The following is a 20,153-nucleotide window of genomic DNA, read 5'->3' as shown; positions in this document are numbered from 1 at the left end:
GAAGACCATGAAGCCGCAGCGCGTTGCCATGGCATTTTCACAATTCCCATGACAATCTCGCGCGGGGAATCGGGTGTCGGTGCGCGTAGCTCTGACCATCTTTGACGTCATTCTAGAACCTCGCCACCAAGAGATGCGCAAAACCTCATAATGGACCTTAATGTGCGCTCACCGCGTGGCCTCCAGCCATTTACGAACAGGCACAAGAGTCCAAAACGCACAAATCAGCAAGTAGAGTAGACGCCCATGTAGATTGCTCAATGCAGCCATCCATCCCTCAACTCCTCGCTCGCCTTATTCGTACATGCATTCCCGTCGATGACTGACTTCTCACATTTCCTTCGTGGCCTCATTGATAACCTTATCGACATTTCCCTCATCGCTGCCTCCTCTCGATGTGCCTCCTGTAACCAATTAGCATTGATCGAATGACCAAAGGGCTTGGGACTACACACCCGGAATCTTGTCCTTTTTGGCATCCTCATTGCTGACCTGTCCAGCCGGTTTCTCAGCCCTGTTTGCAACTTCCTCGTTGTGCTTCCTCACTTCCTCACTCTGTTCAGAGGCCTTGGGAGGGTTCTCGTTGAGGATCTTGGGTTGCGCGCCTTTGACTTCGCTGGAGCTCGGCCGATTTTGTTTGCCTTGTTCCACGGCTGGCTCCTTGGACGCATTCTGACGAGCAGATGTAGAGAATTCGCGCTTACCGGATGATGAACCAGTCTTTGCATTGGATGTAGATGAATCGGACTTGGGGTTCGAATTGCTGCCGCCATTGTCCGAATTGGGAGAAGACGACGATTTGCCTTGCGCAACCTTGGGAGGCGCAGGTCCAGGATGCTCGAGGTTTTCGCTGGGGTTCTGCCCCTGCTTTTCTGGCTTTTCGCCCACAGGATTGCCAGTTCCAGAGCCGTAGTCTGAAGTGGCGAAGCGAACTTGTTGGCGGGCTCGAGGGGCTAACGAGAGGGCTGCTGGACGTAGCGCCGCAGAGCGCAACATGGATACGGGGCGCAGGAAGCTCATACTATCTCTCGATGATTGATGGTTGCAACTGAATGTGCAATGTAACTTATCAGCGGGTTGATGATCGAGGAGCGAGGTCTGGAGCTGTCGACTGTTGGCAGCTTAGGTCGGTGACACTGTCCGAGCTCCATAGCACGCATATGCATGACGTAGTAGCCGTCGTCACGTCACTACCGCAGTCAACTCCCTGTGTCACTAGAGTAGGCACTGAAGCAATAAAGTATCCAAATTAGGCTTTTATTACTCTACTAAGGGCAATACGGTCCCAACCCCATGGCCGTGGGCCGCAAATGTGGACGAGTGGTTCTCATTGTGCCTCGCCCACTGTCAACGACGCTGGAGGCTGGACCATGGTTGGCCCGATATTCGAATTCAGTGTACATATCGTAAAGCAACCGATTGTCAATCCTCCGAGTCGTTATCAGATCCTTTTCCTCCTTCTCCCGAGTGAGATCCGGAGGGGCTCCAACCTTGAGACTGACGTGGTATGGTATTGCTGCAAGTAGTTCTCTGAAAAACGCCTTGTGGACATAATGTGTAGTGCTCCAGTTGGACAATTCCGGATATGCCCATTCGTAGTATCTTGGGTGGAATGTGGGTTCAATGCGAAGATGTTGGAGAGACGAAAAAGGGGAAAGGAACGCCCTCCAATCTACATAGCGGTCCATTCGTATAGCATCCTTGACTTGCAAATCCACCTGCAACTTCTTGATTCGTGTAAGATCCCATCCGTATGGCGCATCGAAGGCGGTCGAAGGTAACTTGTTGAGTGATATGTGAAAACAGTTTTTACTGTAAAAATAATCACTTGCTTCCGCATACATTCTTCGGGAGGCAAGAAGCAGATTCAAGTACAGGGAAAGTTCGTTGACTTTTGGCCGACAACGTGCGAGGCGCGCTCCGCTTGCTGATCTTTGGCGATTAAGCCGTTCCCGCGTTGCTTTGGCCGTGATGCGTTTCTGTTGATTCTTTAAAATCATCGTTGCTCGTATGACAGCCTCGGATTTGGAGTACACCACGAGATGGGAATATACGAGATCGCGTATTTCTTGGGGTAGATCGAAGAAGGGAAACGGCCTTGGTCCAGGGACTCCACAGTATTCACGAAGCGTTCTGGTCTTTGAAGGGTTCTGGGCGTGATCGAGTATAAACCCTGGCGTCTGTACAGATGATCCAATGGTAGTGTAGTCGTAAGGTTTGCTGTCCAACTTTGCTTTCATGTCGTACGCCTGGCCTGCTGTGGTGCATCTCCGTTTTGGACTTCGACCCATACCTCTGGATGACTCTCGATCCTCCGAGGCCGTCACGAACGATATGCGCATGGACTACGAGACCAGGAACTGCTTTAAAGATTTTGTGAGCAGATAGATTGCGTCAATCTACCCTGGTTTCAAGACCCAAAATATCCTTTCTTCAATCTCGCATAATCGGAAATTACGAGACACCCTAATAGCCTGCAATAGTTCACACTTGGATCGAGTATCCTCTCTTGTCCGCAATGCGGATGGGAACTGAAACGTCAAGTGGACCGAGCGCCGAGGGAACTGCTGCCGAACACGATTAGTGGTAAGTACAACCATCTCGTAAGAGACTGGAATGCAGAAATGAGTGACACTTCTCACTAGCAACCCACCCAAGAGGATGAGGCGTGCGGTAAGAAGAAGGCCCTCGCAGGCAAGAGGTGTTCAGTAGTGAGGAAAGGCTGAAAGAATCGTTCTGGTGGGCCAAAAATCGTGGCGTATTGTTTCAGAATCCTGATATTATCCATGTGGCAGAACGTTTAAGCGAACCTGGCCAAAATGGAAAGAATTACCGATTGTCAGGTTCATGCAGATTTCATGCGAGACCTTGTCAGCGAGATGAAAGAATGAGCCATACTGCATAGAGCGACAGCCAGTTCAACTGTCCACGCCCACTTTGGCATGCCGAAAGTACTTCATACCTACCCAGGCAACGACAACCCAGACCCAGGCCATGACTGCTGTACAGACCATCAAGGCAGGATAGTATCCCGTTATGGGCAAAGTGTCATCATCTTCCAGATCAGGCGGAGCAGATGGTGTCTCGCCAACATCCCACGCCCAGCTCCACACGCCCAGACAAGAACCCATGCCGACGACGAACACAACCCATGTTGCTATAAGCACAACCCATCCCCACCATTCCGTCTCGCTGTAATCCCACTCTTCGTCCACGTCCATTTCGGGTGTCGTGGGCACGGCCGAGGCTAGTGTACGTTGCTCAACGCGATTCGAACGGCGCCGTGCAAGTGATATGGCCGGCCCTTGGTTCGAGACATTGAAGGAAGATGCACTGCTCGAGGCAGCAGGGCGATAGAAAGACATGTGGTCATCTTCGTCAGTAGTTGATGCATACAGTTCGGCCGAGCTGGGTATAGGTGATTCAAGCAACCGCGATGCTTGGTGACTGGTTGCACGCATGGCCCCGAAATCCCTCCCGAGCGAACGATGTCCGGCGTCCGGGAATACCGGTAAGTTGATGGGCTTGTTGGCGTGATCGCCCGGACGAGAGATGGCCTTGTCCTGGGGCGAGTCTGCACTTGTTGTAGTGGTGATGATGGGCGTCGTTCGCTCTTTCCGTAACGAGCCACTTCGCTCTCGCATCTTGGCCATGGCTGCCTGTCTCAACGACCCTTTACGCTGTCTGCCTTGGCTCTGGCGAAGGGCAGTTACAACGGAGGCCCCGCTGCGTGTAATGTCCATATCCTCCGACTGCCCGAGCTCCCCAAAGTCCTTCTTTTGCGACCTCACCACCGAGTCCCTCGACTTCAAGAACGAAAGGCTACGGAGAAGCCCCCCAGCTGAGCTCTTTCTGTGGACATTGCGATCACCCTCAAGCTGTCCATTTTCCGCATTCCGAGGGCTTGACGACTCTGTTGTCACTTGGAAACGTTTGGACGACTTGGAAGCACCCCGCCCCTCCATTGTGCGAAAACGCTACACAGGGAAATGAGCGCAAAGCCCAGGGTAATTTTAATCAACTGTCTGTCGTCATGTTCTGGATGGATGCGTTGGATGCAATATACAGTGTGTACGAGCGTTGTTCCTAGATACTTGAGGATTCAGGATTCAGGATTGATTCAGGACCAGCGAAGTGGGTCTGTTAGCCGCGGTGTTGCAGCGCTCAGATTGGCTGCCAATGCAGCGGCAAGTTCGGATGGCGACGAGCTATTCTGCATGCGGCAAGCCTCCAGCCCCTCTCTCTCCAATCTCCGCCGTCAACTCCCGTCCAGACTCTCGGACCCCGTCTGGACTGTCATTGCTGTCGCTCGTGGAAGTACCGACCAAGTGTTGTCTTCAGGAGACCCATTCCAACTGTTCTGTCGTCATGGCGTCAAACATGCCAGTGCCGAGGCCCCCACGGACGCCGACGCCGCCTCCTGACGAAGACGAAGATGCGCCACAACCGATTGGATTGGGATTCGAAGGCGAGCTATCTGCCGGCGACCTGGGTTTTGATCCGAATGCGCTCTCGCCCATGTCTGCCACCTTTCCTCACAGACAGTACGCGACTCTACGACCGAGCGATTCCATCTCCCAGATGGCGTCGCCAAACACGCTCTATACGCCCACAAGCGCGACCTTCCCATACACGCCAGCAAGCGCTGCAAGTGGAACTCTCAATACCGAAGCACACTCCATGAGCGGAACGGAGAATCCAAATCCTTTCAATTTCCAGCCAGTCGCATACCAGCCTGGGCAAGCCCAGGTCAAACAAAATGTGCGTCGTGGCTTTCACGCTGCACAGAGCTTTCACGCTGCACGGATTGGACTGACAATAGCAGGATATTGGTCGCCGGCGAGGGCACAAGTACAAACACAGCAGTGTCTCCCATCAGATCTTCCTCGAGCCAGCAACACGAGCCCCTCTCCAACTTCCGGCTTCGCTTCCCATCCCGACTTTCAACGAGTACCGGTCTTCCATGTCCAAGGACCAGAAGCTACGGCTCGCATGGTGTTTCTGTCATTTAGTTGTGGCCGGTCTTGTGCAATGGGGTGCACACGAGTCGCTGGCCCTCACGGTGCTGTCTCGGCTGCTGTTCTACGATGCCCTTGGGGCTTTCCTCTGCGTGGCTGTCGACGTGGGCTCCAATTTTGAGGTCTGGAAACGATCCAGCATCCGTTATCCCTTCGGATTTGAACGCCTGGAGGTGATTGCTGGGCTGGGCATGTCTGTGGGGCTTTTGTTCATGGGACTGGATCTCATATCTCATGGTTTGACCCATGCCCTGGAAAACTCGGGCGGGCATCATGCGCATCACGCCGACGGCCACGAGCGCATATCTCCTGGCAGCATTGATCTTGCCGCCCTCAGTGGCATTGTTTCGACGTTGGTGTCGGCGATTCTGCTGAAGAATCACGCTCGGATTGGGAAGGTGATGCGACTGAGTGCTATTGCCAACCTACCGTGGGTGCTGAGCAACCCTTCGCATTTCCTAACACTTTCCTGCTCCACACTCCTTCTACTGCTGCCTCTTCTGAGCATACAGATGTACGTCTGGTTGGATCGTACGCTCTCCTTCTCGGTGGCATTTGCCATGGTGGCACTTGGCTGGATACAAGGTTGGACCTTGGGAAAGATGCTGCTCATGTCCTATTCAGGACCCGGAGTGTCGGATGTCATGTACGACCTAGAGATAGACCCAGCGATCAGCACCGTCGAGGAAGCGAAATTCTGGCAGGTCCATTACGGACTGTGCCAGGCCAATTTGAGATTACGTGTGCGTAATCTGGACGAAATTGGACGACTGCGCGATCGCATCGCTAGCATGGTGCGCAATCGCTTAGGCGGAGGCTATGGCAGTGGGGGACAGAGGTGGGAGGTGTCCACACAGATTACACTGGAGAAGGACTAAGAAAAGGGTTTGCATTGGGCACTGTCGAATTTTTGCGTTTTAGGTTTTGCTGTACTACTACGATTACGGTACGCAGATGGCAGTGGAGCGGCGAGTCATGCATGCATCAGCAGCATCCACGAATACGCAATGGCTTCTCAGGTTTTTTGCAGCCCAAAGTTCAAACGACGTCGCCCCGGTACATAGGGCAGAGTGGGAGTGAGGAGTGAGGAGTGAGGCTGCGAGGTCGGTGTGGGCAGATCCATGACCCAACCCAGTTTTTGTTTAGTTTTTTTTGGCTCCTGCAGCGACACGTCTCCGCATATCTAAGGTAGACGAATGCGGAGTGAATGCAGAGAGCGGGCATTTGAAGCGGGCAGCTGGGCAAAGTTTGGCCCCAAGCCAGAGTGCATACCTACCGGTACATACTCTACAGTGGCCTACCTGTCCGCCTGCCTGCCTGCCTACTACTGTGTACATGTCGGTACCAGTACGTCCACATAGGTACGTACTATGTGGTGGTGCATCATCCGTCATCCTCCCCCTATATACACAGTCACACAGTCACACAGGCAGTACCGGTATAGTATAACATCCCTACCAACCGTACCAACCGTACCTACCTACTCAAAGACAGAAGCCAGCCCAACGCCAGCCCCCCTGTTTCCGCTAGCCGCTAGCGAGCGACCCTGAGAGGACAGGCAGAGTGGGCTGGATCAACAGACACTCTGTGCACTTCTCACCGCTGGCGGCTTGCCCCGTGCAAGTGGTCAGCCTATTCGTTTGATCGGGCTTGGCCTGTCTGCAGGTGTTCGCTGTCCAGTGTGTCCGCCCGTCACGCCCACCGCAACTCTCCACAATATCGCTTTCTCTTTGTGCGCTGCATGCACAGTTTGCCTACGTGCTGCCAGAAGCCTGTGACCTTGTCAGGCTGGCTGCCCGTCGAGCAATAAATCGCCTGCAGGGCCCCCGGGCATGGCGAGGGATCGGGATGAGCGAGGCACGCGATACCTCGCCGACGACCACCACCGTGAAGACGAGCGCCGCCATCGACGACGGCACAAATCCCGCGACCACAGCGACGACACCAGACGTGAACGACACAAATCCCGCGACTACGACGACGAGGCCAGGCGGGAACGACGAGAACGCAGACGCGCCGAAGAGGCACGGCGACAGGCAGAAATCGACATTGATGATTTGAGAGCGCGGCGAGAATCCTACTACAGCCGGGGTGAATCAGACCGGCGTGGTGAACGCATGGCACAGGAACGACGCATGGACTCGGCAAAGGAAAAGTCTCGCAGCAGTCACCGTGGCGAACTCAGGCGAGATGGCTCACGCCGTGTGAAGCGAAAGGAGGCCGTGGAGGAGAGAAGTGATGACTTTGTCTATGGACGACCCAAGTCAAGGGGCGTGGTCGAAGACGTCAACGTTCGAAGGTCTTCTGCGCTCAGGAGGAGTGAGGAGGGTGGATCCTCCAGGACAGCCTACAGTCCACGGTCGGGCTCCGGATCTACTTCTGGTCGCAGGATGGAGCTGCCAAAATTGAGCAGGTACGAAAATGGAACCAAGCATCTCTGGTCTCTCTACTGATACTTTCTAGAAGTACATCAATCCGCGAACAGAGCCGTGGATTCCTGTCATCGAGACAATCAGTGCGACGTACAAGCAACGTAAAATCGCCGCCGTCACCCGCACCAGTCACCCGCACACAGTCTGCCAAGGAACCTTCTCGAAAAGGGGGCATTCTAGCAAGCTTGTTCCGGCCTCCCCAATCGCGAACCCCTGTTGCCGCCACACGCAAGGAAGTCCCAAGATTAGTTGACTGTCTTGTCTGTATGAACGATGACCTGCCTGTCAACAAGACCGTTAAGCTTGCCTGTGGCCATCGCATGTGCCACTCATGCTTGAAGCGCCAATTCACCCTCTCTGTCCAAGATCCCCAGCACATGCCCCCCCGATGCTGCACGACAGAGCATATTCCACTCAAATACGCTGAGCGATTATTCGATGATAAGTTCAAGATCTTATGGAACAAGAAATACCAGGAGTATACTACGGCAAATCGGCTTTACTGTCCTTCCAAGGGCTGCGGACAATGGGTCAAGCCTTCACGGATTCGGATGGACCTCACATACGGCCGGAAATATGCACGATGTGGCTCCTGCCAGACTAAAATATGTGTTCTCTGTAACAGTAAATTCCACACGAGAAAGGAGTGCCCAAAGGATGAGGAGACCAATCGCTTAGTAGAGATGGCCAAAGAGAAAGGCTGGCAGAGATGCTACAACTGCAAGGCTGTGGTGGAGCTAAAGGAGGGATGCAATCACATGACTTGGTAAGCCGTCGTTGTTTTTGACTCGCCGGGATGATTGCTAATTGCTGCATAGTCGTTGTACAGCACAGTTCTGCATGGTCTGCGCCGCGCCTTGGAAGACCTGCAACTGCCCATGGTTCAATTATCAGCATGTTGAAGATGACGAACGGATAAACGATGCACGCATCCCATACGCAGCAAATCACGACGTTGTTGAGGTTATCGAGTTTCCGGAGGAACCTGCTCCACCATTGGCGCGCCGCCCAAGCACACGTACCCGCCACCGTAGCGAACGCAGCCGTGACGTGGATCGAGCCGACCCAGGGCTAGCCGCACAGCTACAGTCACGAATGCGTCTTGACCCCCGTCCCAGGACGTCAGAAGTACGCCGCTCAGACCCAATTGGTCAAGTCTATGCACTGGGCAACGCTGGCGGTCACCACATGAACGAGTCGTACGCAGTCCGTTCCACGCCTGCTCTCGCACCGCGCACCTCATCTCGACAGTCGACCCAACGCACATCTTTCTTTGGTCGCCGCATCCAGGCACCTACCCCCGCCCCCGCCCCCGCCCCCGCCCCAGCGCGCTCATCAAGACCAGCTACAGCATCAGCCATGGCCGGACTCTCACGAGACGGAAAGAAGGTTGGCGCAAACCGTGTTGGCACATGGCTCACTTACATCCAGGTTGACGCCGAGGCGATCAATACTGCGCCCAGAAATGTCGAAGTGGATGACTGGAGGTGCGATGGCACCATGATTGGCATTGATTAAGTATAGATATACCCTTCCTTCGTTTTCGCGTTGCATTACATTCGCTAGGCCATTTGTTGGAGTTTTGTTCACATCGACGGGTTGGGCATGAAGCGAGCGAGATACCCACTATACCATTTTGTAATGCATTTTTAGATATATGGGCATTTGGTTCTGCATGTAATACATTCACTTATAATCATAGTTGATGCTGAATACTGTCTGTTTCGCATCTCATGTACACCAAGGTAATGATAGTAAATGAATATTCTAGACTAGCACAAAGTGCAAAAAATGTAATTCAGACAATGACTCATCTGCCCTGTGTGTGTGCATGCTAGCAAACCATAATTGAGTGATGGCACAACAACCGGCAAAAAGATAGTTCGAAGTGTCCTGAGCAAGCTCAGGCACAGTAGGATGTCCCCTTCGTGGATCGAACACGATACCTCCAGATTTAGTGACTGATGACTTCAGTCTGGCGCTCTCCCAATTGAGCTAAGGAGACTGGATAATTCTTATTGGATATCTTTGTCATTGTTAGGTATATCACTCCGGTTGGATTGCAGCAATGTGAGAAATTGATGTCTCATTCTTCACAAGACACAAAATCGTTAGAAATTTCGAATATTGCTAGAAATGTTCGCTTTGTGGAATTAGCTCTAGCGCAAAATTAGCGGACCGAGGCATTGTATCATCGGACCTCCGATGTAGAGCTCACCTGTCAAGTAACCTCTAGGCCAGAGACATCACCTCACGAACAACCACCAAGCAGAGCAACGACAAACATGCAGCCCTCACCCCTCGCGAACCCAATGGCTACGATAGCCCAGCTAGAAACCTCGGGCTCACAGCTCGATGGCATCCCAATCGATCTGGAAGACTCGATACGCTTTGCAGGCGCAAGGCTCACCCAAGCAGCTGGCCAATTGCTCCGGCTTCCCCAGGAAGTAATTGCGCAGGCAATCGTCATATTCATGCGATTCTGGGTTGGGCCCGAGGGTGGTAGTTTGGCAGAGTTTGGCGCTGAAGTAGGTCAAGTTTGCGCCTGGTTCTTTTGTTCTACACTGACTGCGATTAGGACGTGTCCATGGCCTCACTCTACCTCATCACTAAGCTCTCCGCGTACCCTAAATCGGCGCGAAGTCTGATCAATGTCTACGCGTATCTTGCATACTTGCCGTCTACGTATATCAACCTTAACCACCTCCGCCAGAAGCCCGACCCAACTTCCTACTATGTTTCAGAGGGCACATATGAGCGCACGCGCACAATGCTCTTCGCCACCGAACACCGTATACTACGTACCCTAGGTTTCCAGATCCAGGTCGCTCTCCCATACACGTTATGTATAACGTATCTCCAAGCGCTAGATGTTTTCTCGCACCCGCGCGCTTCTGATCTTGCAAAGCGCGCAATCGCGCATCTGAACACGGCGCTATTGAGTCCGCAGCTCTTATACCTGACGCATCAGCCGCCTGCTTTGGCCACCGCGGCGATTTATTTGGCCGCAAGGGAGATCGGTGTCAAGATGCCAGAGTGTGAATGGTGGGAGGTTTTCGATGCGGATAGAGAGCAGCTAGGATTTTTGTGTGTTGGCATGTTGAGTTTGGAGGGATTCGCGCAGCAGGAGAAGAGCAAATGGGGAGGCAAGAAGGTACCAATGACTGTGCGGGGTGTTGAGGCTGAGGTCAAGAGGCGGCAAGAGGACGACTAGAGCAAGTACCGCCTCCAGAGGTTTCCAAAGCCTGAGACAATGGCACATCCTGGCCAACTATACACTTTGACGATGGTCGTTGTGAAGAGACCTCTTGATTGATTACATCTCCGACAATGTCTTCGGCGAGCAAACATTCACACTATATAGTGACCAGGCGGTGTCACAATGTATGGCAGTCAATTACCTGCAAAACCACCGACCAAGATGGAAAAAGACCTAGATTTCCAACTCTGGGCCCGGCAAGAGACGCGTCCCACCGAGCAAAACGACGAGATAGCGCATTTAGTCAACAGCCTTGTCATAGCCGATCAATACGGGCGCCGCTTAACCCCCTTTCATCACATTTCTATAACCAATCAGGAAGAGAGGTCGATATTCGATACATCTTCGGACGAATCGAACATCATGGGGTCTTTATCGGACGAATTGAATGACTACAGCTATATCTTCAGTTGGAGGTCCCTGAGTAGTAATTCGCTACCGACGCTGGGAGGATTACACGCCTCAGAGCGTCATGGTGGATCCGATAGAGACACTTTGTCCTCGCAGCAAGCTAGGAACCATATTCGGGACAGTTTGACAGACCATCGTGTTAGCACCATAAGCTGGGTAACAGGAGTCACTGATGAAGTGCCAACCACACATTTGGCAATTGAAGAAGATCTCTTTCAGCCAGATAAACCGAGCGCTCTAAGACGTAACGCCGCCGTCCGATGCAAGAGCATGAAGACCGCAACAGAGCTCCCACGACTCGACAGCACCAAACCAAGCAGCAAATCGTTCCATAGACGTGTGCCACAGCTTCCCACGCTGCTTCCCTCTGCCTATCCTCGGTGTATGTACCGGAATATGAGCTTTGACACAGACGACGAAGTCATAACGCTAGCGTCATCCCTGGTGCCCACAGTTGATCTACAGTGTGCTCAGGTTGACACCCATATCCAAGAAGCCTCTCCACATGACGATGAAGAAGACAACGCTAAGTCATTGAACGTCGCTGATACTGCGCATACCTCGCAACAGAATTCCTGCATCCACGAGTCCAAAATCCCACCCTCTACACAAGAAATGAAGAAAAGTCCAAGATCAGAGTCGCCACATGTTCGACCACGCATTGCGCGGACCTTTACGGAAATGGGATTTGGCAGAGTCGTGCCGACGGCTCTGAAGGAGTAGGTCGACCGTTTGCAAGGGCCTTGATATTCCATGTGAGACGAGCTTCTCCATATGAATTTTAGCTGGTAGTGCTACAGTCTTACAATCTCAGTCGAGTATATCGTGGATGGCTGGAGTCATTACAGCTTGATACATGACTCGGATTCAAATATATTATGCGGATTATTGCATTTGCGCATTGTGTTTCCAAGTTCCATGTTCTCCAGACACTGTTGGGTTCACAGGATAGAGTAATATGAATGTCTTGAAAGGACGTTATGCCAATGTCTCATAATGCCTTTGTATTTTTTTTTTCATAGTCTCACTTCACTACATGATATTCTGCAATTACCTCAACACTAAACACCACACAGTCAAATTCAAATCCCATTTCCTAGACGAATACCAGAGTAAGATACCCCCGATCCTAATCTATTAAATATGCCTCGCAGTAAGAAATTCACCCCGTGTCCCTCACGCCGGGACCTCTCCCCTCTCTCCTCCTGCACTCCTCCTGCACCCCAAAAGCCCTATCCAATCCGCAACCTACCAATCCGCATAAAACGTATCCGCGCCCTCCTCTCTACCGTCCAACACACCCTCTACATCCGCACACTCCTCTTCTACCTCCACAAACGAAAATCCCTCTACTGCGCCTCCTGCACCCCTCTCTCCCTGCCAGGCGCCTGCGGCCCTACATGTCCGCTCCTCCGGCCCAGGGATAAATTGCACTGCGGCCATGGTTTCAACACTGCATGGGTTCTACACGCGAATAAGATCACGGAGATGTATGAGGGGCTTGTGCAGGATATGCGTGGTAAAGGGGATGCTGTGAGCCAGGAGACGGTGCGCAAGTGGGAGAAGATTGTCGGGGTGTTGTGGGCTGATACGAGGACACGGACGGAACGGTGCTGGGAGGAGGGGTGGTGGATGGTGAGGGATGTGGATGTTGGGGGTGGAATTGATGGGGAGTGGGTGTTTGAGGGGAGATGGGGGAGGGGGGTTGGTGTTGGGGTTGGGGAGGATGAGGCGCCTGGGGTTGCTGGTGGTGTTGTGTTGAGGAGTGAGACGAAGCGGAAGATGGCTGATGTGGGAGATGTGAGGAAGAGGTATCGAGAATTGTAGAGTTTTTTTTTGTAGCATCGCAAGCCCATTGAAAAACATTGCGCTCATTACAAAACATTATTATTAGTATGCAATTCTGTCGTCGTGAATAGCTCGCTAATACAGCGAAATAAATAATGGGTCACATATAAAGTTTACACAAACAATTATGCCAATCTGCCTCCACTGTGAGACTATGCGCTGTCAGGATATCAAGATTCGGGAATCTGTCTGCCTTGTACAATAACAATTCCCGCTCACTAAGGAGTCGAGTGTTGATCCCGGCAGTGTAGTGACAGAGTTCAAACGCTCAAGGCAAACCAGGCCTTAAGAAGTCAAAGTACATTGTGAAGCCTTATTCACCTCACATGACTGTGTGTTTAAAGAGTAGAAGATTTGCAACAATATGCTCCCAAACTGCACCTTAATTATCTCTATGGAATAATTCTCGTACTGAATCACCTGGGCTGTCACTTCTTAGACTCTCTCCTCAACGGCGCTCACTGCAACCTCAACTAAGCAAACAGCCTCACCTCAGCCAAGCGAGGATATTCTACATGGGTCCCAAAAACCGCTTCCGCTTCCCGTCCCACCTGGACGCAGAGGACCAAGGTAAATCATCCTGGCTCGACATCTTTCACCCTCACCGACGTTCTTACTCCCCATTCCTATCCCCCGCCCGCCCATCCACAACCTCCCCATCCTCAGCCCCCCAAACCCCCAACTCCACAAAACTCACCCGCATAAACACCCTCCTCACCAACCTCGCCGACATCAAACACTCCCTCGACATCCGCACATTCACCCAAAACCTCATCCAACACCACGGCCTCTTCTGCCGTTCCTGCAGCCGCGCCGCTGCCCCAGGTACCTGCGGTCCTACATGTGCACTCCTGCACCCGCATCCACGCGACAGTCTGTCACCCTGGCTTACCGCGTCCTGGCACGAGGATTGTAAAGCTGACGAGGCGCTGTACACGGCCATCAAGCGTGGCGTAGATTCCACAGGCGACAAGGCACATTCGAGTCAGATTAAGCAGTGGGAGGATGGTGTGGAGCGGTTACGGAAGGGGATTATGAATCAGGCGGATAGGGTGGGTGAGGGTGGGAAGGCTGGGACGAAGGGATTGGATGTTGCTGGGGCTTTGAAGAAGGATTGGGGGTTTGAGGGGGCGTGGGGGAGGGGAGGGGCGCTGGGGGATCGGGATGTTGCGCCGGATGAGGAGGGCGAGGAGAATTTGCAAGGTGAGTAGGGAGTTGAGTAAGGTGTTGTCGGTTTTCTGATGGGTACTGGGTACGCGTACAACACTGTTCAACTAACACTACTTTTCCTGTAGATTCTAGGCTGGAGAACAGACTCAAAAGACCCAGAAATAAATCATGAAAAGGCACTATGCGATCTAGTTTCGAGCTTTATACCTCTTGTCATATGATAGGTGAATCAACTTTTTTCCATCCCTTATAGATCCCTACCCGTTCATTGTAACGAGCACTCCATGCTTTTCGATAGACAGACTATCTCGATACTCTTAACATGACAGTTGCCTTTCGAGCCACTCCCAAGTCCCTTGTTATACATGCATTTATCCCATCACCCACATCTGTGTCGCATGAGCCATGTTTCCATACCATGCCGTCTTCAAAACATCCATGTATTATCAAACCTTGCTCAACCCCCCAAAACCAATCTCATGGAACTAAAACACACTCCTTAATTTTTTCAAAATCCTGATACATGCACCAAAACTTCCAAAATCACCCTCATGTGTTCTAAGTCTCTCAAATTTATTCCCATCTCCCATCCCAAGACCGAGCATTTCCACTTTCAAGTCCCCATACAATACACCCCAATAAAGCGAAAGCAAACACAGACGAAAATTTGAAGAATCACACAGAAGAGACATAACTATATTCACACCCATACCCTTTAAACCAGTAGACTTGCAACTCATGCAAACCAAACCAAACCCAGCCACAGACATCACATGCCCAAAACCCAACGCAGTTTGCTACCCAAACCAGGCTGTGATAGAATCCCTATATTTCTTTCAGCGCTACTTCCGGGGGAAATCATATGCGTATGGTTGTCTGCTTTTTCAAGCGCAATCACATCTTTCCAACGGAATTTCAGCACCGCATGCGAGTGAAGAATTGGATTTTTTGTATCCAGCAGGGCGAGGTTTTATACCCCCCGTCCCCGGGCGCCAAGTCTGTAGCATCTACACCTGTGCTGCGCAGACATGGCATTGAAGTGTTCTTTTTTTCGAACTGAACAAACGCCCCAAATCTCCCGTCATGGGGACGAGAGACTTTGTTTTCGCGGAGGGGGGGAGAGGAGACACATATGCCGGACGCAAGCATTATTTCGAGTTGAAATTGCCATTCTCCACACATACAGCATTTTCTCCAAATGTACAATGGCAGATAGATCCTTGTATCCTCGTCGAAGAAATCTCCTGTTACAGGAGAAAGATAGTGTGTGTAGCTGATTATATACCCTTTCCCTTTCCCCCCCGCCCACACTCACCCAATCCACAGTGCACAAGGCCATGGACATATCCCCTAGCACAGCCGCTTTAAGACTCCAACGCCAACCCCGGCCATAACCCCCAGTCCCAGTCCCAGCACTGCAATTTTTCAAACAGCACAAAAAGCAAAAACTTCGCCTGCCAAGAAGAACACAATCTTCGCCCACCAAAAAAAAACGAGCGTGCGTGCGTGCGTGCGTGTATGCTACATTCTCACACCCCATCCCTCCCATCCCTCCCATCCCACCCATAGCCTAGAAACCCACGGGCATTTAAACTCGCTCCTCTGCGTACCGTACCATGACCTATAACCCCCTTCATGCTCACTACAGCTGCCACCAGCACACAGACATACAAGATCGGTCTCCCAAAAACCCCCCACCCCATGCGGAGGATTTTGATTGAGTTTTCTTTACCTACACCCTAAACCCACATACCCCACACATTCATCCATGTCCTTTGTTTTGAGAAAAAGCAGACAGAGTGGCGTAGTATGCTGGGAGAAGTGTTGGGGTGTAGAGGAAGAAGGGAAGAGGACAGAGGAAAGAGCGCGGGTGTGTGTGTTTATAGCTTGACCACTTGAGTACTTGGTGTATTAGAAGGTAGAGTGCAGGTTATGAAAAACATAATATCGCGCTTTATGTTTTACAAAGTGCAGATTATACATGATGCTTATCCTCACCCTTCTTCCAACTCATACTGAGCGCTATAAAAAAAGCAGTGAAAGAACAGTAAAATACCCAGGATGAATAGAGCCATAAACGCCCATCATCAACCCTTATGAGCGCACAGAGTCCTCCCAAGACCGCGATATCAGATACAACCATGGCATGAAAAAAAGGTTTTTTAAATATAAATATAACATGTACAATGTACATACGCGGCTCCTGGGCTGGCATAAAACCGCAATTAAGCCATGCACACAACAGCACGTCGAATCCTTAATCCTCACTCATCCGTAACTAAGCCACCAGATTGGTCTTCTTCTTCAGCCGAGAATGCTAATCTCGCTTCAACGCCCCTCCCTGCGTCTCTGCCGCCCCAGGCGGGTGATAAAATGGATTCGTCGACTGACCGGCCGCACCAGCATTGCCGTCCCATCGTCTCTCGCCCTCGTCTTCTTCCACATGCGCAGCAGGTGGACGGCTATTGGAGCGGGGCGGCGGAGCGAGGGTTTGGAACTGGTATTCCTCTACATAACCCGTGGAGATGGAGGTTGGAGAGCCCGGCAGGGTGCTGGTGCGGGGGAGGAAAGACTGTGGATTCGAGGTTGGGCCAGAGGAGGGTGGAGGCGCGTAGGGTTGGGTGGTGTTGCCGTTGCTTGGGTTGACGGAAAGGGGGAGGGGTGGGGGGATGTTTTGGCGGATGGTGTCGACGGATTGGCGGGAGCCGTAGGGGGAGAGGGTGGAGCCGCCTTTGCGCTTGCCGACGGAGCTGGCTTTGCGCATCATGCCGCGGATCTCGTCGAGATCGGGGCGGGCGTCTGTGCTGGGGCGGCCGAGCGTGCTGACGTCGTCGCCACGTGCTTCCCACGTGTCGTCGCGAATCGTGTCAAGGCCGGGTTTACGGTTATTGATGGCGTTGATGGCGTTGCTTTCGCCTCGGGCTCCCACGCCGAGGTAGTCGGTACCGGTGGACTTGCCGCTATCGTTGTTGTCGTCTGGCTTGCTCAGAGGGACGAGACGACTGGCGTTGGCCTGATCTTGATATGCCTTGTATGCCGCAACAGCGTCGGCAGGTGGTACAGCGACAGACCACGTAGGCTTGTCTGCCGAGCCCAAAGCAGCGTCTCCGCCTGCAGGACCGTAAATGGGAACCTTGCGCAAGGCAAGGACCAAGGCGCACATGAACTTGGATCGCCGGGATGCGCGCAGAGACTCGTTGGACCAGTTGCTCTTGTGGCGGATCTCGACGTGCAGCTCCAGCTTGTCCATCTGCTCAATGCTGACGACCTCGATGTCAATGTCGGGATGGAATTCGCGGCTATTGGCTGGGTCGCGGACGAAGTTTGTCATTTCCTGCTTGAGCAAATTGATGTCCTCGAAGGAAGTGTCAAATGCGCAAAAGACCGAAACCTGCTCCCTCATCGCCTTGCTTCGGGTGATGTTTTCCACCCATAGAGCGTTCAAAACAATGTTTGGAATCTGCACAGTCTTTCCATTACTGACGCGCTTGAAGACGGTGTAGAGTAGGGCAATGTGCTCGACGGTCAATTGCTCGCTCGTGATGTCAACACGATCGCCAATGTCATATGGGTGCTTGACAAATAAGAAGATGCAAGAACCCAGGACTTCTTGCGCAGTCGTGGCAAAGACAAAGGACAAAGAGAGGAGCGCCGTGGCAGACGTGGTCAGTGTGGCGCGGAACCCGGGAGCCAGGAAGGCAACTATACGCTGTGTTAGTAGGAGCTTCGACGTTGTAATAATGGGTACTGACTGAATGTGAAGATGCAGACAATCAGAGCAATGGTCAAGATGAGACCATCGAGAGCGCTAATAGCCTGATCGACATCATGCATACTGGAGTTGATCGACTTGCGCTGCCTGGCAAAGTCGGTGACAGTCATAATCATCTCCTCTAGACTGATGTCGCCATTTCCATCCCGGTCCAGCGCAGCAAAGCACTCTTCGGCTTCTTCCTGACGCTCTGCGCCCATGACCTCCAAAAGGTCATCCAGGTACAAATTGTCCTTGCCCTCTGCTACCATGGACATCCAGATTCGCCGCGCGAGAGCCTCGGAGCTCTTATTGCGCTCCAGAGCCGTCAAGACAACAGAATGCGCCGAGTTGGGATCGAAAACCTTCTTGCCCGTGATTTCAGAAGCAATGTTGCCAAACACAGAGGTAATCTTATCACCGATGCGGCCAGCATCACGCCCGACCTCCTGGATGAGGCGCATGGGTGTCCGACTTCCAGAACGACCGTGCTTGGCCGTGCCTTTCTTGCTGCCCAGGCCCAAATCAAGAATAGTGTCCTGGATAATGTAGTCCTCCTCGGCGAACTCGTTGCAGTACGCAGGAAAGAGCGCTCTGGAAGTGTCGTACAGAATGCCCAATAGGTAGATGTTGCGCTTCGACTCTTTAATCTTGTCGTCAAACTGCTTGCGGTGGTAGCTGATGCTGATCAACTGAATGAAAACGCGTTCTGCAAGGATAATAATGGTACAGACGAGCAAGGCAAGCAGAACCGATTGCATTGTGGTAATCCACGATGGCCGTTCCTTGAGTCCCGGGACGGGTCGCACAAGCGCAGGAAAGGTCGCTTGGTTGACAATCATCCAGAAAACAAAGGAAATGGGCTTCTCGACGGCGCGCAGGAGCAGGGCATACTTCTTGACACCAGGGCTAACAACGCCAATAAGAAACTCAAAGACATTGGGCAAGAAGTGGGCGACAATCTTCATGACCCAGAAACTGAGCCAAATGATTTCGATCCAGATCCAAAACTTCTTCTGGTTGGTGCCGCTGATGTTGCCCGTGATGGTGCCTGTTTGCGAGAGAATAATGGGAATGGCGAGTAGGAGGGCGATCGGGGCGACATAGATCATGTAGCGGGTAATGATGCTGTAGTTGAGAATCTTGGTGTAGATTCTGCCCATGTGATTGAGGGCCGTCTTCTCCTCCTGGCCAGCACGGGGCGGTAACGGCGCACCCGTCCTCGAGTCGAACTTGACTAGCTGTCTGCGGCCCCTGTGGAAGATGCCCGTCTTCTCCGCCTTTTCATCTTTGTAGGTAGGCGAAGAGTGCGAGGGTGTATGGCTCACAACCGTCTGCAGAGGGATATCGGTGGATCGATCATTCATGTTGTCGCCGACACCGCTCAGCGGTTGGAAGCCGTGGCTTGAATGGCGGAAAGACCTCGTGGAGGGTGATCGGGCGTTGCCTGTCATAAAGAAGGAAAATCTAAAGTGTAGTCGTAGAAGTCGTAATCGTCACTTTTTCTTTTGCACGTGCAAGCGGGACAAGCAAACAGAATGCAGACCCGGAGCCCCAGGAGAGAGAAAGGGAGAAAGCGAGGAAGAGCTGGTGAAGAATGTGCGTCGAGCACTCTTGACGCAGGATGTCTCGACTCTGGTAGCGACAGCAATTGGACGAAAGGCCTGCCGTCGGGAGTGGAGGGTGAATAAAGGAAATAAGGAGATTAAAGCAGAAAGAGCGTCGAGCCCAGTGAGAGAGACACACAAAAGCAGCGCAATGGAGAGAAGCAATTGACGGGATAGAGAGAGAGAGAGAGAGAGAGAGAGAGAGGAAGACAAGAGACAGAGAACTGAGAGAGAAGGGCAAGGAAAAGACTTTTAGCAGGAGGGACTTGTTTCCGTCAAAGGCGACGACGCCGTCCGCCGCCGTCGCCGGCCCAGAATGAAGGGTGCAGGGAATGAATGGCGGGTGCAAAGCCATTGCAGGGGCTGTGAAACGACGCTAATCAGTTCATGGCCAAATCAATTCCGTGTACCTGAAGGCTGAAGCTGAGGAAGCCCTACCCTGGTCCACGGCCATTGGTGCTCCTACTATTGTAGGACTTCTCAGTACTCCCTGCTCGAGGCCGCTCCTTATGCCGTCGGCTGGGGGCAGCTTGCTTTTCTTCTCCTCCTCTGCCTCGACCTCGGTTTGTTTAGCAGAAGAGGTGGAGGTTGGAAGGCATGTAGATGCGGTATGTACTGTCAGCTGCAAGTCACGTGATAGCCTTCGCTCGGACATGA

The 20,153-nt window shown here is 52.4% G+C and overlaps 10 protein-coding genes across 10 annotated transcripts; 5 read left to right on the top strand and 5 right to left on the bottom strand.

The window, feature by feature from the left end:
- Nucleotides 1-447: 447 nt before the first annotated feature.
- Nucleotides 448-1,020, bottom strand: IAQ61_002697 (uncharacterized protein; the record flags this gene model as incomplete). The annotated part of the gene is made up of 1 exon (XM_066095659.1): nucleotides 448-1,020. The coding sequence occupies one exon, from the start codon at nucleotides 1,018-1,020 to the stop codon at nucleotides 448-450; it is 573 nt and encodes a 190-aa protein (XP_065954495.1).
- A 248-nt stretch (nucleotides 1,021-1,268) lies between these two features.
- IAQ61_002696 (uncharacterized protein) lies at nucleotides 1,269-2,342 on the bottom strand (the record flags this gene model as incomplete). The annotated part of the gene is made up of 1 exon (XM_003843538.2): nucleotides 1,269-2,342. One exon carries the CDS (start codon nucleotides 2,340-2,342, stop codon nucleotides 1,269-1,271), a length of 1,074 nt encoding a protein of 357 aa, XP_003843586.2.
- Nucleotides 2,343-2,918: 576 nt separating this feature from the next.
- IAQ61_002695 (uncharacterized protein) lies at nucleotides 2,919-3,965 on the bottom strand (the record flags this gene model as incomplete). Its single annotated transcript, XM_003843539.2, has 1 exon — nucleotides 2,919-3,965. The coding sequence occupies one exon, from the start codon at nucleotides 3,963-3,965 to the stop codon at nucleotides 2,919-2,921; it is 1,047 nt and encodes a 348-aa protein (XP_003843587.2).
- A 265-nt stretch (nucleotides 3,966-4,230) lies between these two features.
- On the top strand, nucleotides 4,231-6,517 carry IAQ61_002694 (uncharacterized protein). Its single transcript, XM_003843540.2, has 2 exons — nucleotides 4,231-4,761; nucleotides 4,826-6,517. Exons 1-2 carry the CDS (start codon nucleotides 4,369-4,371, stop codon nucleotides 5,894-5,896), a joined length of 1,464 nt encoding a protein of 487 aa, XP_003843588.1. The 5' UTR covers nucleotides 4,231-4,368; the 3' UTR covers nucleotides 5,897-6,517.
- A 34-nt stretch (nucleotides 6,518-6,551) lies between these two features.
- IAQ61_002693 (uncharacterized protein) lies at nucleotides 6,552-9,252 on the top strand. The gene is made up of 3 exons (XM_066095658.1): nucleotides 6,552-7,431; nucleotides 7,482-8,216; nucleotides 8,269-9,252. The coding sequence occupies exons 1-3, from the start codon at nucleotides 6,851-6,853 to the stop codon at nucleotides 8,966-8,968; spliced, it is 2,016 nt and encodes a 671-aa protein (XP_065954494.1). The 5' UTR covers nucleotides 6,552-6,850; the 3' UTR covers nucleotides 8,969-9,252.
- Nucleotides 9,253-9,735: 483 nt separating this feature from the next.
- IAQ61_002691 (uncharacterized protein) lies at nucleotides 9,736-10,664 on the top strand (the record flags this gene model as incomplete). The annotated part of the gene is made up of 2 exons (XM_003843543.1): nucleotides 9,736-9,978; nucleotides 10,029-10,664. The coding sequence occupies 2 exons, from the start codon at nucleotides 9,736-9,738 to the stop codon at nucleotides 10,662-10,664; spliced, it is 879 nt and encodes a 292-aa protein (XP_003843591.1).
- Nucleotides 10,665-10,832: 168 nt separating this feature from the next.
- On the top strand, nucleotides 10,833-11,843 carry IAQ61_002690 (uncharacterized protein; the record flags this gene model as incomplete). Its single annotated transcript, XM_003843544.2, has 1 exon — nucleotides 10,833-11,843. The coding sequence occupies one exon, from the start codon at nucleotides 10,833-10,835 to the stop codon at nucleotides 11,841-11,843; it is 1,011 nt and encodes a 336-aa protein (XP_003843592.2).
- A 420-nt stretch (nucleotides 11,844-12,263) lies between these two features.
- Nucleotides 12,264-12,947, top strand: IAQ61_002689 (uncharacterized protein; the record flags this gene model as incomplete). The annotated part of the gene is made up of 1 exon (XM_066095657.1): nucleotides 12,264-12,947. The coding sequence occupies one exon, from the start codon at nucleotides 12,264-12,266 to the stop codon at nucleotides 12,945-12,947; it is 684 nt and encodes a 227-aa protein (XP_065954493.1).
- A 2,746-nt stretch (nucleotides 12,948-15,693) lies between these two features.
- On the bottom strand, nucleotides 15,694-19,343 carry IAQ61_002688 (uncharacterized protein; the record flags this gene model as incomplete). The annotated part of the gene is made up of 2 exons (XM_003843547.2): nucleotides 15,694-17,840; nucleotides 17,891-19,343. 2 exons carry the CDS (start codon nucleotides 19,341-19,343, stop codon nucleotides 16,456-16,458), a joined length of 2,838 nt encoding a protein of 945 aa, XP_003843595.1. The 3' UTR covers nucleotides 15,694-16,455.
- Nucleotides 19,344-19,881: 538 nt separating this feature from the next.
- Nucleotides 19,882-20,151, bottom strand: IAQ61_002687 (uncharacterized protein; the record flags this gene model as incomplete). The annotated part of the gene is made up of 1 exon (XM_003843548.1): nucleotides 19,882-20,151. The coding sequence occupies one exon, from the start codon at nucleotides 20,149-20,151 to the stop codon at nucleotides 19,882-19,884; it is 270 nt and encodes an 89-aa protein (XP_003843596.1).
- Nucleotides 20,152-20,153: the final 2 nt, after the last annotated feature.

Source organism: Plenodomus lingam (assembly GCF_022343315.1).
Source record: "Plenodomus lingam strain CAN1 chromosome Unknown contig_14, whole genome shotgun sequence".
Taxonomy (NCBI): Eukaryota; Fungi; Ascomycota; class Dothideomycetes; order Pleosporales; family Leptosphaeriaceae; genus Plenodomus; species Plenodomus lingam.
Note: the sequence above shows the minus strand (reverse complement) of the source record. Positions and strands in the feature narration are given on the sequence as shown.